General features: G+C 38.4%; 1 protein-coding gene across 1 annotated transcript in view; it reads right to left on the bottom strand.

Moving 5' to 3' along the window:
* Window positions 1–10,273: 10,273 nt before the first annotated feature.
* Window positions 10,274–25,989, bottom strand: part of Abcd1 (ATP binding cassette subfamily D) — a 73,837-nt gene continuing 58,121 nt past the window's right edge. The window contains exon 10 of the mRNA XM_067269220.1: window positions 10,274–12,569. Coding sequence (XP_067125321.1) covers window positions 12,281–12,569 — 289 coding nt within the window. The 3' untranslated portion in view covers window positions 10,274–12,280. The remainder of the gene's footprint in view (window positions 12,570–25,989) is intronic.

The raw sequence follows: 25,989 nt of genomic DNA, 5'->3' as shown, positions 1-25,989 counted from the left end.
AAAAACTCTCCTGGCAGTCGGAGGCTGGTGCCATAGAGCATCTCAGCCGCGGTAGTATTGGTGTCTTCACGGAGCGCAGTTCGCAATCCTAACAAGACTGTAGGAGAGCGGCCGGATGGCCGAGCAGTCAAGGTTAGCAGCCTGCCGCCCTGGGGGACCCGGGATCGAATCCGGACGGGTCGAAAAATCCCCAGGAATTTTTCGGGGGGTGGTCCGTCCAGATATGTCGGTCCCCGTCCCTCACCACCCGGCCGCCCCATTGTGGGCCTGGCCGAACCCATAATGGGCTTGCTGTAAGAGGCCCTCTTATGCCCACTGGGTGGAAAGAGTTACAAAAAAAAAAAAAACAAGACTGAGGTAGCACTTCCGTCCATCTTTCAGTAGAGTGACACTTGATGGCAGTTTTAAGTGAACGATGAAAGCGTTCAACAATGCCATTTGCAATTGGATGGTATGCTGTTGTCCTAACTCTTTGGGTACCAAGAAGTTGAGTGAGGGATTTAAATAAGCCAGATTCGAATTGCCGACCTTGGTCAGATGTTATTTGGGCAGGCACTCCAAAGCGAGATATCCAGCCTGAGTACAGGGCTGAAGCTACTGTTTCAGCTGCTATATCTGGCAACGGGATTGCTTCAGGCCAACGAGAAAATCTATCGATGATTGTGAGGCAATATGTTGAGCCGTTGGAAGGTGGCAATGGACCAACAATGTCAATATGAATATTTAAAAATCTAGCATCTGGAATAGGAAAGGTTCCCGAAAGGCTAGCGACATGTCTCTGGATCTTCGACCGTTGACAAGAAATGCAGGTGCGAGACCATGTCTGGCAGTCTTTACTGATGGATGGCCAAACAAATTTTGCTTTTACCAATCTGGTTGAGCTCCTTACACCTGGATGGGACAGGTTATGGACAGTGTTGAAAGCAGTGCGACGATAACTAGGCGGAATGTATGGACGAATGCGACCTGTCGATACATCACAGTAAATTTCGACATCACTATCAGGAAGTTTAAACTTCTTAAGTACAAGTGATGAGTCACTTGAAGTCAGGAGAGACTGGAGCTCAGGATCTTGCTGTTGGTCTTTTGCAATTTTGCTATAATCTATAGATGGGCTACTAATTGATTCAATACGGGAAAAAGCATCAGCTGGAACGTTATCGATCCCCTTTATGTGTCTGATGTCTGTTGAGAATTGTCCTATAAAATCAAGATGTCTCAACTGACGGGGTGTACACTTATCGTGTCGTTGCTGGAAGGCAAACGTTAATGGTTTATGGTCTGTGTAAATGGTGAACTGTCGTGCTTCCAGCATAAACCGGAAATGTTTCACAGCCAAATACACAGCCAGAAGTTCTCGGTCGTATGCAGAATACTGACGCTGAGAGTTACTCAGTTTGCGGGAAAAGAACGCCAGTGGCTGGAGACCTTGTGCTGTAACTTGATGAAGGGCAGCGCCCACAGCAGAATCGGATGCATCGACGTGAAGTGCAAGGGTAGCACTTGGTGAAGGATGATGTAGTAAGGTGGCATCTGCTAATTGTGACTTACATGACTCAAATGCCTGAATCGAATTGTCAGTCCATTTAATCTCGCGCTGGTCGTTTTTCTTTGCTCCTTTAAGTAGGTCGTGTAAAGGAGCTTGGTGATGGGCCGCATGGGGTAGGAACCTACGATAAAAGTTCAAGATGACTAAGAACCTTCTCAGTTGTTTGAGGGTCTGTGGTCGCTTCTGTTGAGTTATGGCAGATACACGTTCTGGAAGTGGCATAACGCCGTGGGGAGACACCATGTATCCTAAGAATGATACATGTGGGGCAGCAAAAGTACACTTGGATGCATTGATTTGCAGACCGTACTTGTCAAGGCGTTGAAACACTTGCCGCATGTGCATCTTATGTTCCTCCCATGAAGTGCTAGCAATGAGGATGTCATCTAGGTATGAAAAACAAAAGTTTAAGCCTTTCAGAACTTCGTGCATGAATCGTTGGAATGATTGGGCTGCGTTGCAGAGACCAAAAGGGAGGAAAACGAATTCAAATAGCCCAAATGGCGTTGTAATGGCTGTCTTTGGCACATCATCTGGGTTAACTGGTATATGATGGAAGGCTCTAACCAAATCGATCTTGGAAAATATTCGGGCTCCGTGTAGACTTTGACCAAAATCGTGGATGTGTGGCACTGGATAGTGATCGGGAACAGTTATCCTATTAAGGGCACGATAGTCTCCAGTAGGTCTCCAGTCGTTACGGCCCTTCGGCACCATATGGAGGGGAGAAGCCCAGTTGGACTTTGATGGTCTGCATATACCTAACTCCATCATGTGCTGGAATTCTTGCTTTGCTACTTGCAGCTGAGCCGGATGCAATCTACGGGGTTTGGCAAATACGGGTGGACCATGCGTCTCGATATAATGCACTGTGTTGTGCCTGTCTTTATCTGAAAACGGTCGAGGACGAGTGAGATGTGGAAAGTCCTTATAGATATCCTGCATTGGGGAATTGCTGATTATAGTTTTGACTGAAGTAGGTGGTCCTGTATAATATCTTCCTCGTGTAGTAAGGGAAGTCAGGGGGTCAACCAGTAATCTGTTTCTGATGTCGAGAATGAGTCCAAAGTTGGCCAAAAAGTCTGCACCGATTATAGGCTTCTGCACATCAGCTATGGTAAATTCCCATCTGAAAGAACGTCTTAAGTTGAGGTCAAGTTCTAGCACCTTTGTTCCATACGTCGAGATTTTAGAGTCGTTGGCAGCATACAATTCAACCTTTGTAGGCTGATTCTTAGTGCGATTGGGAATGATTGATAAATCTGCTCCAGAATCAATTAAGAAATTTAGGCCAGTTTTGTTGTCATACACAAACAGACGGCTATATTTAGGAGCCAGGCTGGACCCACAGGCCGTTACTGCGGCTGGCTGCGCTCGTTTCCCTGATCAGTGGTTCGGTCGAAGGAACACGGCGAACGACATTTCCTAGCAGCTGATCCAAATTATCATGGTAGTAACAATATCCCTGACGATTGAGGCTTCTTCCTCGGCGTGAACTAATGCAATACCTCGAATTCGGGTCATGTCGGTTTCTCTCTCTACTACGATAACGGGGACGAGCAGTACGCGATACATTAAGTTCTACAACCTTCGTTGTGAGTTCTAAAATCTGCATTTTGAGATTTTTGATTACGGGATTTTCGGCTTCTAAGTTGATGCTGGCCAGTTGGGTTGGTTCTGTAAGTTCAGCAACCTTGTCAGCAAGGATGGCTAGCTTGTCTAGTTCATCACCGCTAACAGCCAGAACTGTCTGAATATTTTTGGGGAGACGTTGGAGCCACAAGTTTCTAAGAAATTCTTTGGTAATCTTGCCCGCTGAAAGCTCCCTCATTTTACAAAGGCTGGGTTTCTGATCCTCTAACGCCAGATCTTCAAGCAGAATTTTGGCCTCTAGCAGCAGAGTTCTGAAAAATTTCGAGGAGTCGATCTTTGAGTTTAGTAAATGGAGCCTCGGCTGGACGGTCAAATACTAAGTCACTAACGTTAGATAGAATCTCCGCATCCAGGGAATTGATTAAATAGTTGTACTTAGTGTTCTCACTTGTAATCCGATTAATGGCAAAAGCTGCGTCTAGCTGCAGAAAAAATAATTTGATGTTGGTTTTAGTAAAAATAGGCATTTTTGCCTGTACACGTCCGATTTCCAACTCGTTCTGTTCCGCCATTTCGAGCGCCTAACTATGCGGCTGCATGTCCTGTTAAAAATGTTCCTTCATAGACACAGAGTTGTTCACTATCCAATTCAGTCGAAAGTCCAGGTAGTTCGTTAATCAAATCACGTCCGGGTCACCACTTTGTCATTCGATCCTACTGATCTTTAGAACTAAGCAGACAAACACGAACAGTAACAAAAAAACTTTATTAAAAAAGGTGAGAACTGTCACCGACATCCTCGGCCAACACCCAGGCAAAAACCCGCGAACTTTCGCGTCTCCTTTTTTACAAGTTGCCAGCCAACTCTCGTTGGCAATGTTGCCAGGGAGTGTTCGGGATCTCTGGCGCTGGCGGCCACAATTTAATTATAGCCTTTATTTTATATAAGCCAAGAATTTGGCATATCGTTTGGAGTGTTTATCAAACATAGCTGTGATATTTATTATTATTATTATTTTGTTTCTGCAAATCGAATTCTCATTCCAGGATGGTTCATTCCGCGCTAGAAGAAAAGATGATAATGATCCACGCTCTTTAGCACTGTATATTGTATAATTCTTTTTGAATAAACGTTATACATAAAACATTTAAGAATTTTTTCGGCGTGGAACGCATTATCGTATTTTACATTAATTTCTATGAGAAAAATTGTTTCGTTTTACGAGTGTTTTGCATTACGAGTAAGACCGGAACGAATTATTCTCGTTAAGCGAGGTTCCACTGTATTTCATTCATAGAAAGTTATAATTTATATCTCAGTTCGCAGGAATCGAAATTCAAGTCAAAAAAATGTCGTCTTTAGAGCCTCACACGATCGCCATATCGCATTTATTAACAACTTTTTTATCTTAAAATTCTAATTTATTAATTTATAAAACTGTCACGAAAAAGGATGTCATACTTAAACGCAATTAAAATTGTAAATATTCTATAAATTCAAAAAGAATGTCATGACTTTTGACCTTTATGAACTCTTAAAAACTCTGTCGGTCAAGATACATAAAATTTACTTAAAACATTAGTTTTGAATAATCTGAAAATGGTTTTAAAAATTTGCTCGACAAAATAATCGTCATAATACGAGGGTTAATCAAAAAGTAAGGTTACAAGGCCGATATTCCTGGAGTTTCGTTTGTTATAAAAAAATGAGAAGTGTGCGGTAATTCCAATACATGCGGTTGGCAACCGTGCATAGTTTCAGCCACCCGCCACCTACAGCGCTAGTTGTAGGTAAACCCAAGTGGCAACTCGTTTGGAAAACTGGTCTTGCGAAGAAATTCGATTTCTGTGGGAGAAACATTTAACCGCGGCTGAAATTCACTGGCAGCTGGTAGAGTTTACAGAGAGACTGCAATGTCGCAGAATGGCGTCAGAAGTTTGCGGCCGGTAGAGAAAATGTCACCGACGAGGATCGCAGTGAGCGACCCAGCTCGGCATGAACAGATGTCAACACAGCTCGCGTGGAGGAGCTGATTCAGGATAACAGGAGGATTGCGAGAAGCAATCAGGAGGAAACGGTCAGGACTTCTCACCGAGGGCTTCATCTTCCTTCATGACGTGTGAGAACCCGAACGGGGGTCGACTGAGAGGTCCGAATGGAGATGTTAACAAGATCTTAAAATCTCCCTTTACAACGCAAAGGGATGAAATTAAAGATCTAAATTACACAATGAAAGTTTTTTTTTGAAATATTTAAAACAATGGAAAGGAATAAAGTCGAGGAACACGCGACGAGAGAGGAATCATATTCAGTCGTGACGTTGACCTCTCCTGCGCTCTCCATCGGGTTTCGAATTGGCACCAGGTGATAATGAGAGACCAATGGAGAGGCAACTTGGGGGAAACACATTATAAAACCATCGTTTTCAAAGACATTTTTTGGGATTCTTGGATGCGTGAGTTTCCTCTCTTGGTCGTGTGTGCTCCCAAAACATTAAAAAAAGGACCCCTTTCAGAGGAAGCATCATCAATTGCTGTCTTCTAGCTATCTCCAGATTGTCGGTTCGCCTGGAGAGAAGCAGCCGAAAGACGTGCTATACGCCCTGGGGCCTACGGATATTTCGCCGTCCTACAAGTCACGTAGACACGAACTTTTGTCAAACTCTTTTTTTGGACAATTATTCTCGCGCTTTGTGCGGTTCCACCTCAGCAAACAAGAGCAAATTGTAAGAAAATTTCTACGATTATTAAACGGTTATTAACGGTAAACCTGTCTCGGCGCCACACAACAGTAATTGACCGCTTGCTGTCGAGACTACTACTCACCCCAATCGCCAAACCTCACAAACGCGCGACCTCAGCGACCACCCTCCCTACAGCCCGGACCTCGCTCCAAGCGACTTTCACCTGTTTCCTCTCTTGAAGGAGAACCTAGCAGGACGACGATTTGCTTCAGACGAGGAAGTGAAACTTGGCTGAACACGCAAGGACAGGATTTTTATCAGGAGGGAATTTTCAAACTTATCACACGAAGTGACAAGTGCCTAAACCGAAATGGAGACTATGTCAAAAAATAACCTAATGTATGTACAGTACTATCAGTTGTCTGTATTGGTTGTATGAAATATTAATAAAATGTACACTTTTCACTGCAGGCTTTGTAACCTTACTTTTTGATCATCCCTCGTAATTCTAATACTCGTATTCTGGATATATTCACCTTATATACTTGGTAAGAGACGTTACTTTTTCTCATCATTAAAATTAAGTACAAGGAAAAAAATTACAATTTAAAACTCATAATAAGACGGAATTTTGAATTTATGAAGGATTAAAAAAGACAGTTTGTTTACATTTTTAGAAATCACTCCTGAAAGCATCAAACCAAAACTATCTACACCAGGGGGTGGGGAACTTTTTTAGCCATTACCACAAAATATATTTGTGTAAGTCGACATTACCAACCTCGTTTTGAAAAGGAGAAAATTGATACAAATTTGAATTAAACACTATTTATTGAATCATTTCACACTGAAAATAATAAATAATAGACAAACCAAATAAAATTATCATTTTGGAACACAATAATTTCATTGAAAACTTTTACTCTTTTGGTTTTGGAGAAATTCCTTACTACCCCCAATAATTTCATTTTTACCTCATTTTGGGTAATTTACTCCGGTTCCCCAACTGCCGATCTATATGCTTTCTTAATTTGATAACCTTGAAGGTAAATATAAGTTGCCGACTTTCGGGGGCAATAAGTTAATTGTGTGTCGGAAAAACCTAGGGAAGAATCGTATGTGGGTGACGGCGGCAGAGGCAAAGATGACAAGTGCCTTACAAAAACAATTTATTTTTGACATAAAATTACCTTTTATAGTATCAATACACAATGCAATCTAGATCGGCTTGGTGATGGTCTCCAGTTGTTGGTGGTCGGATGCAGTCTGTTGTCCGAAGATGCGTGCCCTGGGGCTTGAATGGCAAAGTGTCTGTTGCCCTGCAGGAGAGGCTTGGATGGGCACGACCAGCTGGTGGACGAAGCTCCTGGATCTATGAGGCAACACTTGTCCGGAGGAGAACCAACGACTTGACCTTGAGACTGGGGATTTTATAGGATTTTCCCTCGAATCTCACTGTTTTGATTGATCCTGTATTCCCACTCCCTTACCCTGATTGGTCATTCTTTTGTCTCTAGGCAAAAACCGAGACCAATATGAGTCGGGATAGGTCCGAGAGTGTTGACGGAGCTTTTGAAGTCTACGCCCATATTTTACTCCATTACGGTCCTTTTCTCTGACGTTTTGGACTCAAACGATTTACCAGATGTTCTTGTGGTTGTTTATCCCTTACCGGTTTCGGGCTCACATTACTTAACAAATGTTCTTTCTGGTCATTAACCCCCTTTTTTCTCATTGTTTAGACCCCGCACTTGTTCGGAGGCACCTTGACAAAGCTACCTCTCTCAGTTGACATTCCCCTCCGTCGTTTATCATCACATTGCATTTGTTTTAAAATACGTATGTTGTTTTCTTCCTGTCTGGTCAACATCACCAACACAAGTTCTTGTTCCGGTTTAACCTCTGAAATTTCCCAACTAAGGAACTTTATAATTACCCGTAATTTCGACTCGATTTTAGGAGCCTCGCATAATTAATTGTAGACTGTAAGACCTTTTTCTTTACTAATTCTACCTTGTGGCTAACTAAAAGAACCTTTGTTTTTTACTAGGCTCATGGTGGATTCGGCCAAGCTGGCAATAGAGCGGCTCGGTGGCAAAGGACGACACCCAATGTATCCAGGACGGACCATATGTGAAAACTTCCTGTGTTCTTTCCCTGCCTGGAAATTATCCTGGATCCTCAGAATTGGTAGGTAGATCCTTTAACTGCCTTGGCAAACTGGCTGGTCCTTTATAAGGCTTATCATTAGGATATTTTGGAAGTTTTTTGTAAAGTACTAACCTATCTCAAAACACTTAAGAATTTTTTGATATACAAAGTAGCTTTAATTGATGGCCAAATGGTCTAGGCAATGTCAGCCTATTTCAGGGAATCCACTATCATATCAGGGCAACCAACCCCAGGAATTTTCATGTCTAGCCTGTTCTGAATATGTTGGGTGCCATCTCTCACCATACAGCTGTCCCCATTGTGGACCTGGTCAAAATGGTTACTTTTATTGTATTAAAACCAAATGGACTAAAATCTTGTTACTTGGCTGATTCGATTCTACAATCTAGTAAAACATATCAAAATAGTTCATTTATATTGTAAAATTAATGCATATTTTAAACATTTTCCCAGCTATTGCAGGTAAACTGAAATTATATTTAGTGCTTTACAGTTCAACAAAAAATATTTTCTATGTCTTCATTAACAAATTACTTGTATTAATATGAAAAACAGTTATAAAATCCACCATTACTTCATTTCATATAACAAGTCTAAATACACCATTACTGAATTTAGACTTATTACAGTACTAAGCTATAAGAGATCTTCTCATCCCAGAGTTTAAGTAAGAGTGCCCTAAACAATACACATGAAGCACCATTGCTAGGGTTATTAAACCATTATGGTGCTTCTACACTGTGCATGTTCTAGGTCAGAGGTGGGCAAGCAAGAGTTCAGTGGAGCCGAATTGTAGGTTTTGCAAAATGCATGGGAGCCGCAGTTCTGTACTGTCATGGCAGATAGTATGGTGAGGCAGAGAAGGATAGGGTGTCCCCCAACCGGGTCAAGAACTTGTTTTTAAGAAATAGATTTGAAATGTCAATTTAATTTATTACACCAACTTGGAAATAAATTACTAAATATTACATATATATAATTACATATTTTGACAAAATTTTGGAAATAAAATTGTAAAAATAATAATAAAAAGCAGAAATTAACACTTTCAGCAAGAGCCGCATTTGCCCATGTCTGCTCTAGGTATAATCAAACTGGCTGCACGAGCCACTGAGTGCAAAATTTATACTATTTATACATTGATTAGCAAGCTTGGGGTACACAAACTTCTTGCACAGAGTGAAAACAAGGGTAGAATCAGTATAACTTCTAATTATGGTAGGGCAAATGAGCTAAAAATTGGATATAAGAGTAGAATCTACAATTGCAATAAACACAACCTAGTAAAAGCATGCTAATTAAGCAATGTCATCTCAGTCATTTGGCAAATGAATCTGGCAGTTGGAAAATTGTGCACTTCCTTGTAATTAAGAGGTGCCGGATTATTGGGCACCAATTTTACTGCAAATACTTCAAGTAATTTTGTTTAAATTGTCAAACAAAATTTGCTGGTTGGTAATTCAGTATGGAAAAAATATACTAAACAAATAAAGAACTTGAAATTTTCATCCTTTATTGAATAAGAAAATTTTTTTTCATTTTGTATATTTTTTTACAGAATACAAAGATATTAATACTGTTTAACGTTTATACATTCTATCCCAAAAGTTTATTCTACACAGTTATTTTTTATATGTTAAATATATAATGTTATATATAACATATAAATATAACATTTATATCTTATATATAAAAAGAAGTCATTTATAGTTGTTAACTAAACTTTTCAAAATGAAAACAAAAGACAAATTATTATATATACAACAACTGTGAATGCATTTTTAAAAAAAATTCATCTCATATTCAAAAACTAAATTATTAAACCACAATCATTAAAAAATATTTTACATAAAAATGGACAAAATACAGTCAAATCTGATTAATTTGAACTTGATTGATTCAATTAATTAATTCTTCTAGTCCTTTAAACATTTTATTAATATTAATCTATTGTGACTATAATCTATTAATAGGACTTATTATACTGATTTAACTTGAGGATAAAATTAGGAAGGTTGAATCAGTCTCTAGGTTCAAAAGGGGATAAACTTTTATTTGCATCTAGTGCAAATATGCCCACAGCAGAGAGAGAGAGAGAGAGAGAGAGTTAAAAAAAAAAAAGAAATGTAAAGAGTAGCGTGTGGTCTACTGGTTTATAATGTACATATTTTGAATATCCCTAAAACACAAATTCTATTCATAAGTTGAGAGTGAAAATATGATATTTACAAAGAATAAACGCTGCTACACACTAAACTTGCAAAATAGTAGTGTAGCTTTCAAAAGTAAGTAATTTGCATTTAATCACAGTTGAATCTTTTTAATCAAATTAAAAAGATTCAACTGTGTTACAATAAAACTGAGTATTTTTTAATGATAAATGTTAAAACTTAAGTTCTGATTTAATAAATACAATACTTACAGATAATGCCATATTAAACATTTTTTTTTTTACTAGAAAAGTTTCTTTCTGTTTAGGTAATATAAAGTGACTCTGTATAAAATTTCAGAAATGGATTAATTTTCAACATTTGATGAATTATGTCTGCATTTCAGGAAGAAATTTTTTCATTTTACATTTAATTATTATACAGATTACATCTGTTTGATCTGGTTTTGCTTTACATAAAGTGTAAAAAAACAATAATATATTATTAAAACATTTATAAATTTACATATATATTATTTTTTGTCTCTATAATTATTATGATATCTACATATTACTTATTATAATATTTAAACATAGTTACATAATAATTCATTTATGAAATAATTTTTGTGAGAGTAATTAGAAATTTTAACTATTCTAATACAGTACACCTTCAATTATTCAATGCTCATTTGATGAGATTATCATCTCATAAATAAACAGGCTATTAGAATGTAATTATTAAAACACATGCTTCTAGATGAAAGTAGATTAGACAATCTACTTTAAATGATTAAAATAAATCTTTCTTATAATGATATCTAAAAGTATGAATCTTGTATACTTTCTTCAGATAATATAATCATAAAACCATCACAATCCAGCAGGAAAGTTTAGTGAATGAATGTTTTTCACCATCTTAAATGGTCGCCGCCGAGTTTGAGATCCGACGACGACTGCTCGAGATACATTAAATACGTTCGGCACATTCTTAAAGATCAAAGAAGTTAAACAAATTTTCATGAATCGGTCATAAAATAATAATTTTACCCAGTCCAATACTTAAGTGCTGATGTTTCAAATGAAATCCAACAAAATTCATAAAGGAAGGAGTTACTTTACATCACAAAGAAATGGTATCCAATGATTTTGATGTTTCTAAATTCATTCATGTATAAATTCTGGATTAAAAGTGAAATGATACAAATAACCACCCATGTGAACCAATCTGAAAAAAATATTCTGGATAAGACTGTACTACCATCATTTGCAACTCCAATTTCAGAAACAGAAGTTGCATAAATCAAAATATTGGAAATGAACTGGCTAAAATGTCTGGCAAAAGAGTAATATTTTCATTTAACTTGCTCAACTTCACAAATGCGCTCATAATATTTTATTCAATTAAAGTGATTACTAATTTATACAGATGGAAGATTAACGATACTTCACTATCTAGGATTTTTCTCTACTCGTTCTGGGTAAACGAGAGTCTACGTAACCATGCCTCATCTTAATTATGCTAATCCACATCAAATCTACATTCTTATTCTAAACAGCATTTTTCAGAAGAGGAAACTACTAAGCTCTAAAAACTGACTTTTTAAAAGAACAAAAAGTATATTATTACAATTTTTAAGTAATAAATTTAAAATATGAACATAAATATTAATGTCAAAACTGACAATACCATAACTAAATTTTACATTATATCATAATATATTAAAAATTTTATTTAATTATTATTATATTAATTATCCCTTAATTAAAAATTGTTATCAATATAACAAATTTACACATAAATTACAGTAAAAGCCCAATAAAATAGAGCTACACATTGCATATTCATATGTATATTGCAATTATATATAAATACCTTTCTTTCCTAGCAATCATCAAATTTTTATTTATGTACCTTATCATTTAAATAATTTATTACTTTGTACAGTACATATAATAAACTCAATATAACATAAACTCTATATAATCGTACCAAAACGTAAACAAAGTTCATTAAAATCACTTTTTAAAATGATAATATCGTGTATTATATAAATGAAATATTTTATATTTAAATTTATCATATATTAAATACCAGAATTTATTTTGACTTTTAATAAAAATATTTCATAATTAATCAGATAAATTCCCTACATTTGTATCAGATATATCACTGGCAGCAGAACCATCATCTTTTGAATTTGATAAAGTTCTGTTTGAAAGTCTATCTATTAAAACAACAGAGTCTTCTCCCAGTACGGAACAGAGTTCGCGTAATCTTCGTTCCATTAACGGTACTCCCGTTAATTGGGCCTCTAACTGCTCTTTCTCTTCTCTGAGTGAAAGTCTAGTTGATGAATCTAATGGTTCCATTCGCCAGCCTCCTTCTCCATCAAATTGAAGTAGATGTGAGTGAAATTTCCTAAAAGATAATTATGCTGATTAAAATATATAAGTAACAATGAAACTTACTGCTTTAGAACCAGTAAGTTTCATTGTTACTATTTCCTATTTCCTAGATTACAATTTTGAAAAATCAGTTTGCAACAAAGTTTTCTTGACTATAAATAAATTTTAAATAGTGTTTTAACTTTCTATTAGTAGTTATTATTTTGTGTTAGAAATACAGGGTGATTCTAAATGAATGCAACAAGTTTGCATAGTTAATACAAAGAACCTATTTACTGTTGAAAAACACAAGAACCATCAATGGATAGGAAAACCCTCCTAGTTTACATCAGTACTTGTGCATGCTCACACATTCTCACAAAATGCAAAATGGCAAGCATCCAGGTGAAAGCATTTGCTGTGTTAGAGTTAGCAAAGAGAATTTCAATTACAATGGTACAATGGTACAATGGCATTTCTGCATGTGTTTTGGAAAAGAACCACTAAATCAGAACATTTACCATTGGTACTCAGTTCAAAAAGATTAGTTCTGTGATTAGAAGGAAAAGCACATGACCACCACATTTATCAGATATAAATGTTGATGGAATCAGAGAAGCCTTCACACAAAGCCTGAAGAAATTCATGCACCAACCAGTTGTGAGCTTTAGCTGCCCCACATATCCACGTGAAAAGTTTGTAAATGGCTGTCCATGAAACTACACAAACTGCAATTGATACAAGCCTTGCAACCAAATGACAAAATTGTACATCAGCTCTGTGTGGGAATGCAAATGAACATGAAAGATGAAGATTATGGAGGCACTATTCTCTAATTACACTCAACTAATAGTCACATCTTCACACAAAAACTTTTAAAAATGCAGACTTTTATTCACTTTTCTAACATTTTCGGCCAGTTTGAATGGCTTTCCTTAGGAACAGAAAAATCGAATGATTCCAATTTCTATAACATTTGTTTTAGAACTTTTTAAACTTTGAATTTTCTGAGATGTCTAGTGCATAGGCTCATAGATAAAGAATTACATTCTATATTGGTTACTTGTACCAATATACACAAAGTATATATACATATAATACATGAATAAATAACTAAATAAATAAAATAATTAAGTAAAAAAATCCATACATAAAATAAGTAAGTAAATAAATACAAAAATACATCAACACAACTGATAATAGAGAAAGCCACTATTTTGCCTGCTTATTTAACTTGCTCAACTTTACAAATGCACCAATGCTAGATGAAAGTAGATTGCTCTAATTTACTTTAAATGATTAAAATAAATCTTTCTTATAATGATATCTGTGAGGACTGAACCTTTGTTACTAAAGGAAACCTTTATGATTTAAGGAACATTTTAAGACAATTATTCTTGATAAATTATTATAACATTTTTTCTAGTTATTCGAAAAATTATCTGATTAATCTGGTAATTAAAGCTGTTTCCCATGAACTTAGTTCCTTGTGGAGAGTGACACATTTGATGTGTCACTTTGACTCAACAGGGGAACTTGTTAATTGTGCCTAAAATACTAAAACTCCAAATGATGTAATGGGAAAAACCCAAGGAAGACCCCTGTATAAGAAGAAGGGGACGATGACGATCGACGCTTTTCGTCACCAATCGTGAACCTTGTACAGTACATCCCATCATCGCCATCCTTAGTACAAATCCGGATTAATGCCTGAAAAAGACATCACATGTTAAATAGACACTTGAACTTTACTTGGATTCGCACCTCAAGCCTGAACGACTACTACTTCCCGAACCTGACCTCTACGGACGCTTTTCATGAGGACCTAATTGGACTCCAGGTATTTATCACCATGTGACTCTCATGTAAACTCTCTCGCAAACTGTTTGATAGGGTAGCGATAAGAAATTCTGTAACCTCTAAAATATCTTGTAAATAATCTTTAACCTTGTAAATAGCCTAGCTGAATAAACGGGTCTTGTTAAATGACTAATGTTGTGGAGTGCACTTCCGGAAATCTCCTTCCATCTCCATTCCGAACCTAAATTACTACATATGCGACCACTCGCGCGAGAACGTAACGGTTTCTGTGTCTGTCCGCATAGATACAGTGGTATATTCCTGACAGGGTGCCAAAGAGGTACCGACCCTGCAGTCAACATATCTAAAAGTATGAATCTTGTATACTTTCTACAGATAATATAAATTATAAAACCCTCACAATCCAGCAGGAAGATTTAGTGAATGAATGTTTTTCACCATCTTAAATGGTTGTCATCAAGTTCATGGATCAGTCATAAAATTACAGTCCTAAGGACTTAAGCAAAGTAATCTTACTGAAATACACAGTACACATTTTATTATATGCACGCTATGTTGACAACATCTTGATTATCTGGAAAGAAAAACCAGACATTCAACAATTTATCAGAAATGTCAATTCCTACAAGTTCGGCCTACAGCTCGAACTAGAGCAAGAGAACGATAAAAGTATACATTTCCTAGACATAGCAGTAGAAGTAGAGAAAGGGAAAAATCACTACAAAAGTGTACAGAAAGGCGACTTATAACCCACTGTTAATACCATAGATCTCTCACGACCCGGCAAGGTTTGCCCAGTGCTCCAATGCTTTCGGTGTTGTCGGTATGGCCATTCCACAGCAATGTGCAGCCAAGAAATGCCCACATGTAGCCACTGCTCTGGTCAACATACCTATAACGAATGCACAAATATAGACCAACCTCCGGTATGTTGTAACTGTAGACATGAACACACCATGGCTGGGCATAATGCCAGAGATAGTTCTTGTAGGGTATACACGAGAATCAAAACCAATCTAATAAATAGAACTGACTATGGAATTACAGCCTAAGACTAAAATTAGCTTCCTGCAATACAATATAGGTAGAAGCATTGCTTCTACTTCTATCTTAACTTCTATCATCAATCAATTTGATCTCATTCTTTGCCAAGAGCCATATTGTGTTAGAAACAGACCTGCATGTCTACCTACTTCCTGCGTTACTTTAAGTGGCACTAACAGCTATCCCTGGGCAATTTCTATTACACCAAACAGCGATCTATCCCTACTGCACCATCAGAATATCAGTACCCAATATATCTGCTGTACTGAGTTATACATCCGTGGGAGCAGATACATAATTATCAACTTTTATTGTCCAAAAGACATTATCACCGAAGACTTTCTGTTAACCATTCAGGATTGCATTGACGTTTTCCCTAATGCCCACTTTATCATTGCCGGTGATACTAATGCACACTCCCCCACCTGGGGTGGTGACCGCTTGGACTGCAATGGCCGTTTATGGGAGGAATTCTATGCCCGCAACGATCTACAAGTCATTAACGACCCCATGTCTCCTCCAACTTTCGTCTCCAGCCAGGGCCATAGCTGGATTGACGTCACAGCCTGCTCTTTGAGCTGCTACCCGAACATTAGTGACTGGGGTATTCTTAAGCATTCCATCGACGATCATGCCATGATTTCTTTCTGCCTTAACATAAACATTACGGACCCTAATAACTTTCGGCAGCCACGTCAAAAGTACAACATCAAACGCGCTAATTGGAATGGCCTACAAACATTTCTTTTAACCAACCTTAGTGGTCTTGACTATTACGACCCTGACAACTCATGCAAACATATTGAGGTATCTATTGAAAAAATCAAGGAGGCCTGTGATTATTTTATTCCCAAGTACACCAACACCCGTAGGCCGGTACCCTGGTGGACAGCTGAGCTTAATCAGCTTCGTAGCAAAAACATCTCCCTCAGAAAAAGATACCAGAGATGCCACACCGAGCCCCTCCGTACCACCTACAAGACCGCATATTTTGAACACCTTAGACAATATAAAAATGAAATTAAAAAGGCTAAGACTGACTCCTGGAACAACTTCTGCTCTGCCGCTGGTAAGAACCCCTGGGGTTTCATTACCCGCTTCTGCACTGAGAAGCTCAAAAAAAGGCAAATTCTCCATTCAACCTCCGTGGGGCAAGACTTTCTTCAGGCTGCCAATAATAAAATTGATCATTTTTGCCTTCCTGATACTCAGGACAATGAAACTGACTTCCACCGCAGTGTCCGGGCACAAATTACAATGGATTTTAATACCCTGGACACCCCCGACTTTCTGCCACAGGAAATTGACAGAGCCTTTTCCAACCTTGCAAACAAAAAAGCTCCTGGCCATGATAACATCACGCCGGAGCTGGCCAAGCACCTATGGTATCTGATCCCTGATAATCTGACTAACATTTATAATGCTTGCCTTAGGCAGGGCTTTTTCCCTCAAACCTGGAAGCATGCCACTATTGTCCCAGTCCCTAAACCGGGCAACCCTGCTGAGAGTCGACCGATCTCTCTTTTGCCGATTCTGGGCAAAGTCCTAGAAAGACTCATTACTAACAGGCTTCTTTGGCACCTGGAAAGGAACTCCCACCTCCACGATTGCCAATTTGGCTTTCGCCCTCAACGCTCGGCTCCTGATGCCATTCAAAAAGTAATCGCCGAAACCAACTATCTTTTGGAGGACCATAGGTATGTACTGGCCATCTGCCTAGACATTGCTAAGGCATTTGACAGTGTCTGGTGGCCCTCTGTTCTTCTTAGTCTTCGCCAAAGGGACTGTCCGGCAAACCTATATAGGCTGCTCACTGATTACCTTCACAATAGGACCGCTGAACTGCACTGCGGTGGACATACTGTCCATAGGAACGTCGTTCGTGGTTGTCCGCAGGGTTCTGTGTGCGGCCCCCTGCTTTGGACCATCGTCTTTGACAACTTCCTTCGTCAGGACTTTGGTCAACATAATATCATTGCCTACGCAGACGACGCCATTGTCCTCTATGGTGGACGTTCCAGAGCAGATCTTGAGGTAAATGGAAACAAAATTCTTCAAAACATCCTTGACTGGGGCTCCCAATACAAACTCTCTTTTAATGCGGCCAAATCTACCGGTATTGTCTTCAACAAACCTGGCAATCAAAATCTTTACCTGAGAGTTCCTACGATTAGACTGAATGGCCAGACAATTAAAATCAAAACAACTATGAAATACTTGGGAGTCGTTTTCGATCATAGACTTTTATGGAACTCGCATGTCTCATACATTAATGACCGCACAGGGAAAATACTTAATGCTTTTGTCGTTATTGCCAAAAAGCGATGGGGTCTGGCGACTGAGGCTATGAATGCTATCTATGATCAAATCTTTATACCAATTACCACCTATGCCTGTGGCTCCTGGGGGCAAGCAGTCTGCAAAGTCCATATCAGGCGCAAGCTTTTATCGGCTCAAAGGAGAGCCCTAATTCAGATTACGAAGGCATACAGCACGACTTCTAACGCCTCTCTTCATATCCTTGCAAGGAAGGCCCCAATTGATAAGATCATCACTTTACATCATAAGTCTTGGCGCATTAAGTGGGGTAACGACATTACTGCTGGCAATATCATCATTAACAGCGACAACCTGGAAAGAAATGTCAACTTTCGGGACACAAGACACCCTGCTACCGACTATAAAATTATTTTTGAAACCACCGACCAAGCCGACATCAACATCTTTACTGATGGATCGAAGAATGGCGCTTCTGTTGGCTGCAGCTATGTGGCCTACAACAATGGAACCGAAACCGCAGCTGGACAATACAGACTTGGGAATGACTGTACGATCTTCCAGGCGGAGTTGTTTGCTATTTATATGGCGGCCTTCTGGGCTGACAACAACTATAATCACAACAGAATCAGTATCACCACTGACAGCGCCTCTGCTCTTGCCATCCTGCAGACGAAGAACTTTCACCCGCTGGCCTGTAAGATCCAGGAAATCATCAACAGTTCTTCGTGTATCTTTTATCTAAACTGGACTAGAGCCCATCAGGGCCTACATGGCAATGAAAGGGCTGACACTCTTGCCAAAGATGCTTCCACTAATCTTGAGTTGCCAATTGCATATAATAAAATAAACATTAATACAATCAAAGGGATCCTGTGGAAAGATCTTGTCGATTCCTGGCAAGAGGAATGGGATATTAACAACTCTCACTCCATCACACACAGCTTTATCCCCAATATAAAAGAGTTCCTCACTTGTAGCTGGTACGTTCCCAGCCGCAACATCTGTCAATTTCTCACCGGACATGGAAGGTTCCATTCCTATCTGGCAAGGTTTAGGTTAGCTAGCAATCATAACTGCTCCATCTGTGATACAATTGATGGAAGTGAACATTATATTTTACAATGCCCTATGACCGAGCGGGAACGCCTTCAGCTCAGAGTAATTTGTGAGGCTCACAACTATACATGGCCTCCCCACAATTTAAACTGCTTTATTAAGCACAGTGACACTTATCACGCATTTTTGGACATTGTCAAATGCTACTTCAGGAACACTTCTGTTCCTGGATATCGTTAACTATAGCTCATCGTGTACTCATCATCTCCTCATTTAAGTACTTCTGTTTTTCATGTATACCTTCACTGTTATGGTAATTTTATTTCTCTTCTGTGTATCAATTGGATCAAATTGCATCGGAAAAGGTAATTACTTTAGGAGAGCTACAAGAGTCCTACAAAAGTGCTTCGTGCGTGCTTCAAGAACGCTTCAAGAGTACTTCATGAGTGTTTCAAGAATGCTTCAAGATTGTGTCAATCATCCCGTAAAATACGCAAAAGCATACGGATCAAAATGTATCGAAAACGATGATTACTTTAGGATTGCTACAAGAGTACTACATAAGTGCTCTGAGAGAGCTTCAAGGTGCTTCAAAAGTGCTCCAAGAGTGCTCGAAGAGCACTTCAAGGTGCTTCAAGTGCGCTTTGAAGTGTGCGTCAATAAAGCTAAGTACGCTTCACGAGTGCTTCAAGAATGCTTCAAGTGTGCTTCAAGAGAGCTTCAAATGCGCTTCAAGAGTGCATCAAGAGTGCTGCAAGAAAGCTTCAAGAGCGTCTCAAGTGTGCTTAAAGTATGCTTCAAGAGTGCTTCAAAGTGTGCTTCAAATGGTGCCTCAGGAGTGCTTCAAGTGTGCCTCAGGAGTGCTTCAAGAGTGCATCAAGAGTGCTGCAGAAGTGTTTCAAGAGTTATTTAAGAGTGCTTCAAGAGTGCCTTTGGAGTGCCTCGAGACAATTGCTTCAAGAGTGCTTTAAGAGTGCTTGGAACAGCGAAGTGGCTGATGTGAAAAATGCTTATGGAAGTATTAATCAGGAATGACACAAAGAAGACATATTGCACATCAGAAGCAGTGAGAAGTGTGAATGACAGAGAAATAACAGAATTTGACGTCATTATTGAAGGGAAAGGCACGAATAGCTGCAAATGTAACTGGACCTAATGAAACTGACGTTAAAAAAGTCCATTTGCAGCAATGAGACGACGCAAATTTTACAGGACAATATTATTGCAAGCTTACCGTCTCGGCAAAAACGCCTCTAGTTCGTAAGAATTTTTTTTTTTTTCTTTTTGTGTTATGTTTTGTATATTGTCTGTGCTCTGTGTTAAATCTGTTAATTGTCATTCTACTTGTAGTTAACATATCTTCATCCCACACACCGGGGTGTATAAAATATAATTCGAACTCACTTTTGCCTGTGACCGGTGTGAAATAAATAAATTCAAGTCAACAACGAACGTTTTCTGGACGCCTTCCGTGTCCTTCCTCAGGTTAACTGCTGGATTCTATTATTTTTAAAAAACTGCGTTCCGATCTTTTAAGAACAAATTCAAATGAAGATAGTTCGAAAGCGCTATGACCATCGCGCATGCGCTATATCTGTCGTGCTCCTTGTCGTACTGTATCATATTCTTTTTAATCTTTGTATTCTTTTTTATGTTTGGGTCACATGACTTCATGTGTTATCGGACCCAAATAAATCTTCATGCATCCTCTTGTAATAAAGTTTGCCAAGCAAGCGAAAGAGTTATCTCGTCGCGTGAATTAATGCATGTTGTTTTAGTTTGCGCTTTATGTATCTCTATCGCTTCCAGCCATTTGAGGTGTTCCATCCGAGTCGTTTTAGTTATTAGCGTTGCCCCCGCGAAGTCCACATTAATGCCCGGTTCAGAAGCGTACACTGCAAGTGACGTGGTAGCTCTGTTGTATCTTATATCCGCCTCATGTTCTTTAACCCTGACTTCCATAGAGCGTTTCGTTGATCCTATGTAGATCAGATCCCTATTAAATCTCTCGTCCTTTATCGGGATTCGGTATACGCCTGCCATTCTATTCGGGTCCGATGGGTCCTTTCCGTTACGTAACAAACTGTAAATGGTTGGGCCTCTCCTATAAGCAACGGTGACCTTACGTCTCCTTGCGATAGACGCGTATACGGATTTCAAGGTCGGGTTATATGTGATGGGTATTCTCTCCACCTCCGTACTTTGGTTGTTACTTTGTGCCACTGCAAGTGCGTTTTGGCTCATTCGTGCTCTTTGGCGTTCCGCCATTCTTGGAATAATGTTGCGGTAGCCGTGTATATCCGCAATCTTCTCAATATGTTTCAATTCTTTCTTAAGTGCTTGTTGAGTGGAAGAGTGCGTGTATGCCCGTCTGACCAATGATCTAAATGCTGCTATTTTATATTGGATCGGGTCGCATGAGTCACTCGGGATGTATGTGGGGCTTGCACATTGTTTGCGATACACAGAGGTATGGATGTTGTGCGAGTCAATCCTGATATCCACATCCAAAAAATGCACATTGGTATCACTATGTTGCTCAACTTCGATTGACAGACCATACGTGTTATCATTCATCTTTTCTACGAATTGCGCCAAGTTCGGTGTTGTCTTCCATACGATGATGACGTCATCTATATAACGTCTGTATAGTAGGATATCGTTGGTGAATCCCGGGAGTGTTTTGGATTCGAGTTGTCTCACCACCAACTCACACAAGTCCCCTGACAGTGGACTTCCCATCGGGACACCCCGCGATTGTGTGTATGTTACATTTTTAAATTGAAACACCGACCCGTAACACATGAGGTGCGCTAATTCCAACACATTCTGGTGGAGGGCTGTGTCATTTACTTTCGTAAACAGGAAGTCTCGAAGTGCGCAAAAGCACGGTGGTATCTTGATGGAAGGATACAACGATTTAAAATCCAGCACCGTTATGTAAGCTGGGGAGGTGATCTGTTTCAACTGAATGATTAATTCTTCCGGATTAGAGATGGTGAACTGATATCCGCTCATGTGTGGAACAATTATGTTGTGAATCGCTTTTTCCAACTTACGGGTGGGAGCCTTGGTTTTATCTACAACCGGACGAAACTGTTGGCCTTCTTTGTGCGTTTTCGCGAACGCAAATAATTTGGGTACGTCCGGGGTATCCATTGTGATGTTCTTTAGTTCTAGCTTCTTGGCCAATTTCGAGCACGACAATCTCTTAACTCGTGAATGTAGTTTTTCTACCCAGTTACTTCCAACCTGATTGCATTGAGTTGCGTCTATGTATTCCTTCAGCCCTTTCTCGTATGTTTCCCTTTTCATGATTACTATGTTCTTGGTTTTGTCTGCTCTGGTGATCGTGACCTTGTTCAGACGTGCCCATCTAACCGTGCGTTTGATATTTTCTCTCAGAACTAGAAGTTCCTTGGAACTCCTGTTGTTTTTAATTTTGAGTGTGGCTACCCATCTGTAGTATTCTTTCTGCGTGTCGGTGAGGCCTCTTATCAATAGCTCTAAATCCGGTATCGTGGATGTGAAAGTTTCTGCATTAGGACGTGTCGGTGCGAATGTTGGCCCAAACTTGAGAATATCCTTGACAAATCCAGGGATTTGTAAATTATCCCACACAACGTACGGGCATTGATGTTGTCTTTGGTCTTTAGGGATTTGGAACCTTAAAATCCAATTCAGTTTCTTGCTGTACCGCTTTCTTAGATTCATTCGAAGTCTATTGGCCATGTTTATGATTCTATTATTTTCCATTTCCAAAACGCGGGGGTCCTGTTGGAATAATATGTTTTCAATCTGTATTAGTTTCGCTAGACTGGAAAATACTAATTTTTTGGTCGTCTTTATGGCCCTGTTCAAACACATCCATCTGACTTTCTTCTTTATGCTCTCATTGCCTGGCGGTAGGTGGATGCGAAATATTGTCATTGGGAACACTCCGTTTCTCTTGCATGTGTTCAGGAAATCCAGCCTTTCTCTTGCCTTAGTTAGGCCTACTACTATCTTCCGGTAATCGTTAGTCGGCATCACTGATTAACATATCATCATCCTACACACCGGGGTGTATAAAATATAAATCGAACTCACTTGTGCCTATTGACCGGTGTGAAATAAATAACTTCAATTCAACGAACGTTTTCTGGACGCCTTCCGTGTCCTTCTTCAGGTTAACTGCTGGATTCTATTATTTTTAAAAAACTGCGTTCCGATCTTTTAAGAACAAATTCAAATGAAGATAGTTCGAAAGCGCGATGACCATCGCGCATGCGCTATATCTGTCGTGCTCCTTGTCGTACTGTATCATATTCTTTTTAATCTTTGTATTCTTTTTTATCTTTGGGTCACATGATTTCATGTGTTATCGGACCCAAATAAATCTTTATGCATCCTCTTGTAATAAAGTTTGCCAAGCAAGCGAAAGAGTTATCTCGTCGCGTGAATTAATGCATGTTGTTTTAGTTTGCGCTTTATGTATCTCTATCGCTTCCAGCCATTTGAGGTGTTCCATCCGAGTCGTTTTAGTTATTAGCGTGGCCCCCGCGAAGTCCACATTAATGCCCGGTTCAGAAGCGTACACTGCAAGCGACGTGGTAGCTCTGTTGTATCTTAGTGTACCGCTTCATGAACCGGGCATTAATGTGGACTTCGCGGGGGCAACGCTAAAAACTAACACCTCAAATGGCTGGAACCGATAGAGATACATAAAGCGCAAACTAAAACAACATGCATTAATTCACGCAACGAGATAACTCTTTCGCTTGCTTGGCAAACTTTATTACAAGAGGATGCATAAAGATTTATTTGGGTCCGATAACACATGAAGTCATGTGACCCAAACATAAAAAAGAATACAAAGATTAAAAAGAATATGATACAGTACGACAAGGAGCACGACAGATATAGCGCATGCGCGATGGTCATAGCGCTTTCGAACTATCTTCATTTGAATTTGTTCTTAAAAGATCGGAACGCAGTTTTTTAAAAATAATAGAATCCAGCAGTTAACCTGAGGAAGGACACGGAAGGCGTCCAGAAAACGTTCGTTGTTGACTTGAATTTATTTATTTCACACTGGTCACAGGCAAAAGTGAGTTCGAATTATATTTCTACTTGTAGTTGATGTCATGCTTGTATAGATTAGTAGTTATTATTGTGTTATTATTATTTATTATTTTGTTATTACCTAGATGTTACTTTATTCTGGTTAAACAATTTTTCCTACTTGTAAATCATATATTCATTGTATCTCTGATGTGTTTTATCCGGTTATGTATTAACGGCACCGGTTATGTACCTATGGTATCTTTTTAATTAAATAACTGAACTGAACTGACCCGGCAAGGTATAAAATAGCAGATTCTGGACACTTATAAAGAGTACACACACTACAGCAAACTACAAGACAGAATTAAAGAATTAAATCTCATCAAAGAACTAGCTAGGCAATGTGGTACAGCCAGAATACGATAAAGGCCATTATTAACAAAAGAAGAATAGATGATAATGACGGTAATGAGTGGGAAAGAATAAAAGAATACACTGTAATGGAATACATGACACTTTCTAAGCAATATTTACAAAGAAATAGGAACAGCAACAATCAAAAAGATAATTTTTAAAAGGAATTCAACAGTATAGCAGTTGTGTTAATGTATTTTTGTATTTATTTATTTACTTATTTATTCATTTATTACATGTATGTATAGTTTGTGTGTATATTGGTACAAGTAACCAATATAGATTGTAATTTAAAATTTATCTCTTATACTAAACAACTTAGTAAGACATCTTGTGAACATGCAGCCCAATTTTATTACTTCCAAACGTTTTTGGTCATGTTAAATGACCTTTCTCAAGAAAAAGAAAAACAAAACAAAATAAAAAACAAACGGTTAAAACGACTGTAAAAATTGAACGCTTAGTACAAATGCAAAAAACATCTTATCTTGTATACTAGTACGTACTTTTTTATCAATTAACAAGACTTATTATACTGGAATAATGGATGCAGTTATTTAGTCTTACAGTTCAGAAATAATATTTTTTATTTAGTTCACCTGAACACACACTGTAAACTTGTGTTTCGGTCTTGTTCGTCCCTCCTCAGCAGGCATTCAAAAGACACTTTAGATTCTATATTTCCAAACGTCTTTACAATTCCAAATATACTCGTGATCTACATCAACCATAATTCCAGTATAAGAAGTCCTGTTAATTGATAAAAAAAGTACTAGTATACAAGATAAATTTTAAATTACGATAGAGGACACAAAGGTATAATAATTAATAGATTGTAATTCTTTATCTATGAGCCTGTGCACTAGACATCTAAGAAAATTCAAAGTTTAAAAAGTTTCAAAACAAATGTCATTATAGAAATCAGAATAATTCAATTTTTCTGTTCCCGAGGAAGGCCATTCAAACTGGCCAAAAACATTAGAAAAGTGAATAAAAGCCTGCATTTTTAAAGGTTTTTGTGTTGAGGTGTGAGGATTATGGAGGTTGCATAGTTTTTGTTGAAAACTACATTCCATTTAAGTGGGTAGGTCAGTTGCCATAATATGCAAATATAGAGGTACAGAGAATCCTTGTGACACCATTGAGCACATCTGGGATTCTCTGAACATCAATATCTTTTGTGCTATATCACAAAAGAAAATCTATGGCTATTTTTCTTTGCTGAATGCACCATGACTGGGATAACCTATCTTGGCATGCTGCAGCAGTTTTTAATCTTACAATTAGAAGAGGACTAATGACTACCTGTTCCAACAAGATGGCACATCCACTTCTTAAATAAACATCTGCTTCACTGCTGAATTGGCCATGCTAATACCAATAACCTGACATTTTGCAATTGGCCACCCAGGTCACCTTATGTTACTCCCTGTGATTTTACTTTCCTGGCTGTTTTTATGACATATCACACCCAGGCAAGAAAGGTAACACAACTCAAAAATGCAGTATTTGAGAAAAATCTACTTAAAGAATACTATAAAACTCATACTATAAGCTGCTTTTAAATTTCAGGTAAGTATTTATGGCAGTAAATTCTATTATTTTCTATAGTATAGTAATTATGGATCTGTAGCTCTGCTCTTGTCGAATGTGAGGTGCTCTTGCCGAGGTGTTATCAGTTAAATATATATGAGGTCTTTGAGTTATGTCACTTTTCTTGCTTTTCTAATAACTTTGTTATTTTGCAAGATAGAGATATGATGCTTGTTGTGAACGTTGGGGCACTTCGTACA

The sequence above is a fragment of the Centruroides vittatus genome, unplaced genomic scaffold (assembly GCF_030686945.1).
Source record: "Centruroides vittatus isolate TY-2023 unplaced genomic scaffold, ASM3068694v2 contig_349, whole genome shotgun sequence".
Taxonomy (NCBI): Eukaryota; Metazoa; Arthropoda; class Arachnida; order Scorpiones; family Buthidae; genus Centruroides; species Centruroides vittatus.
Note: the sequence above shows the minus strand (reverse complement) of the source record. Positions and strands in the feature narration are given on the sequence as shown.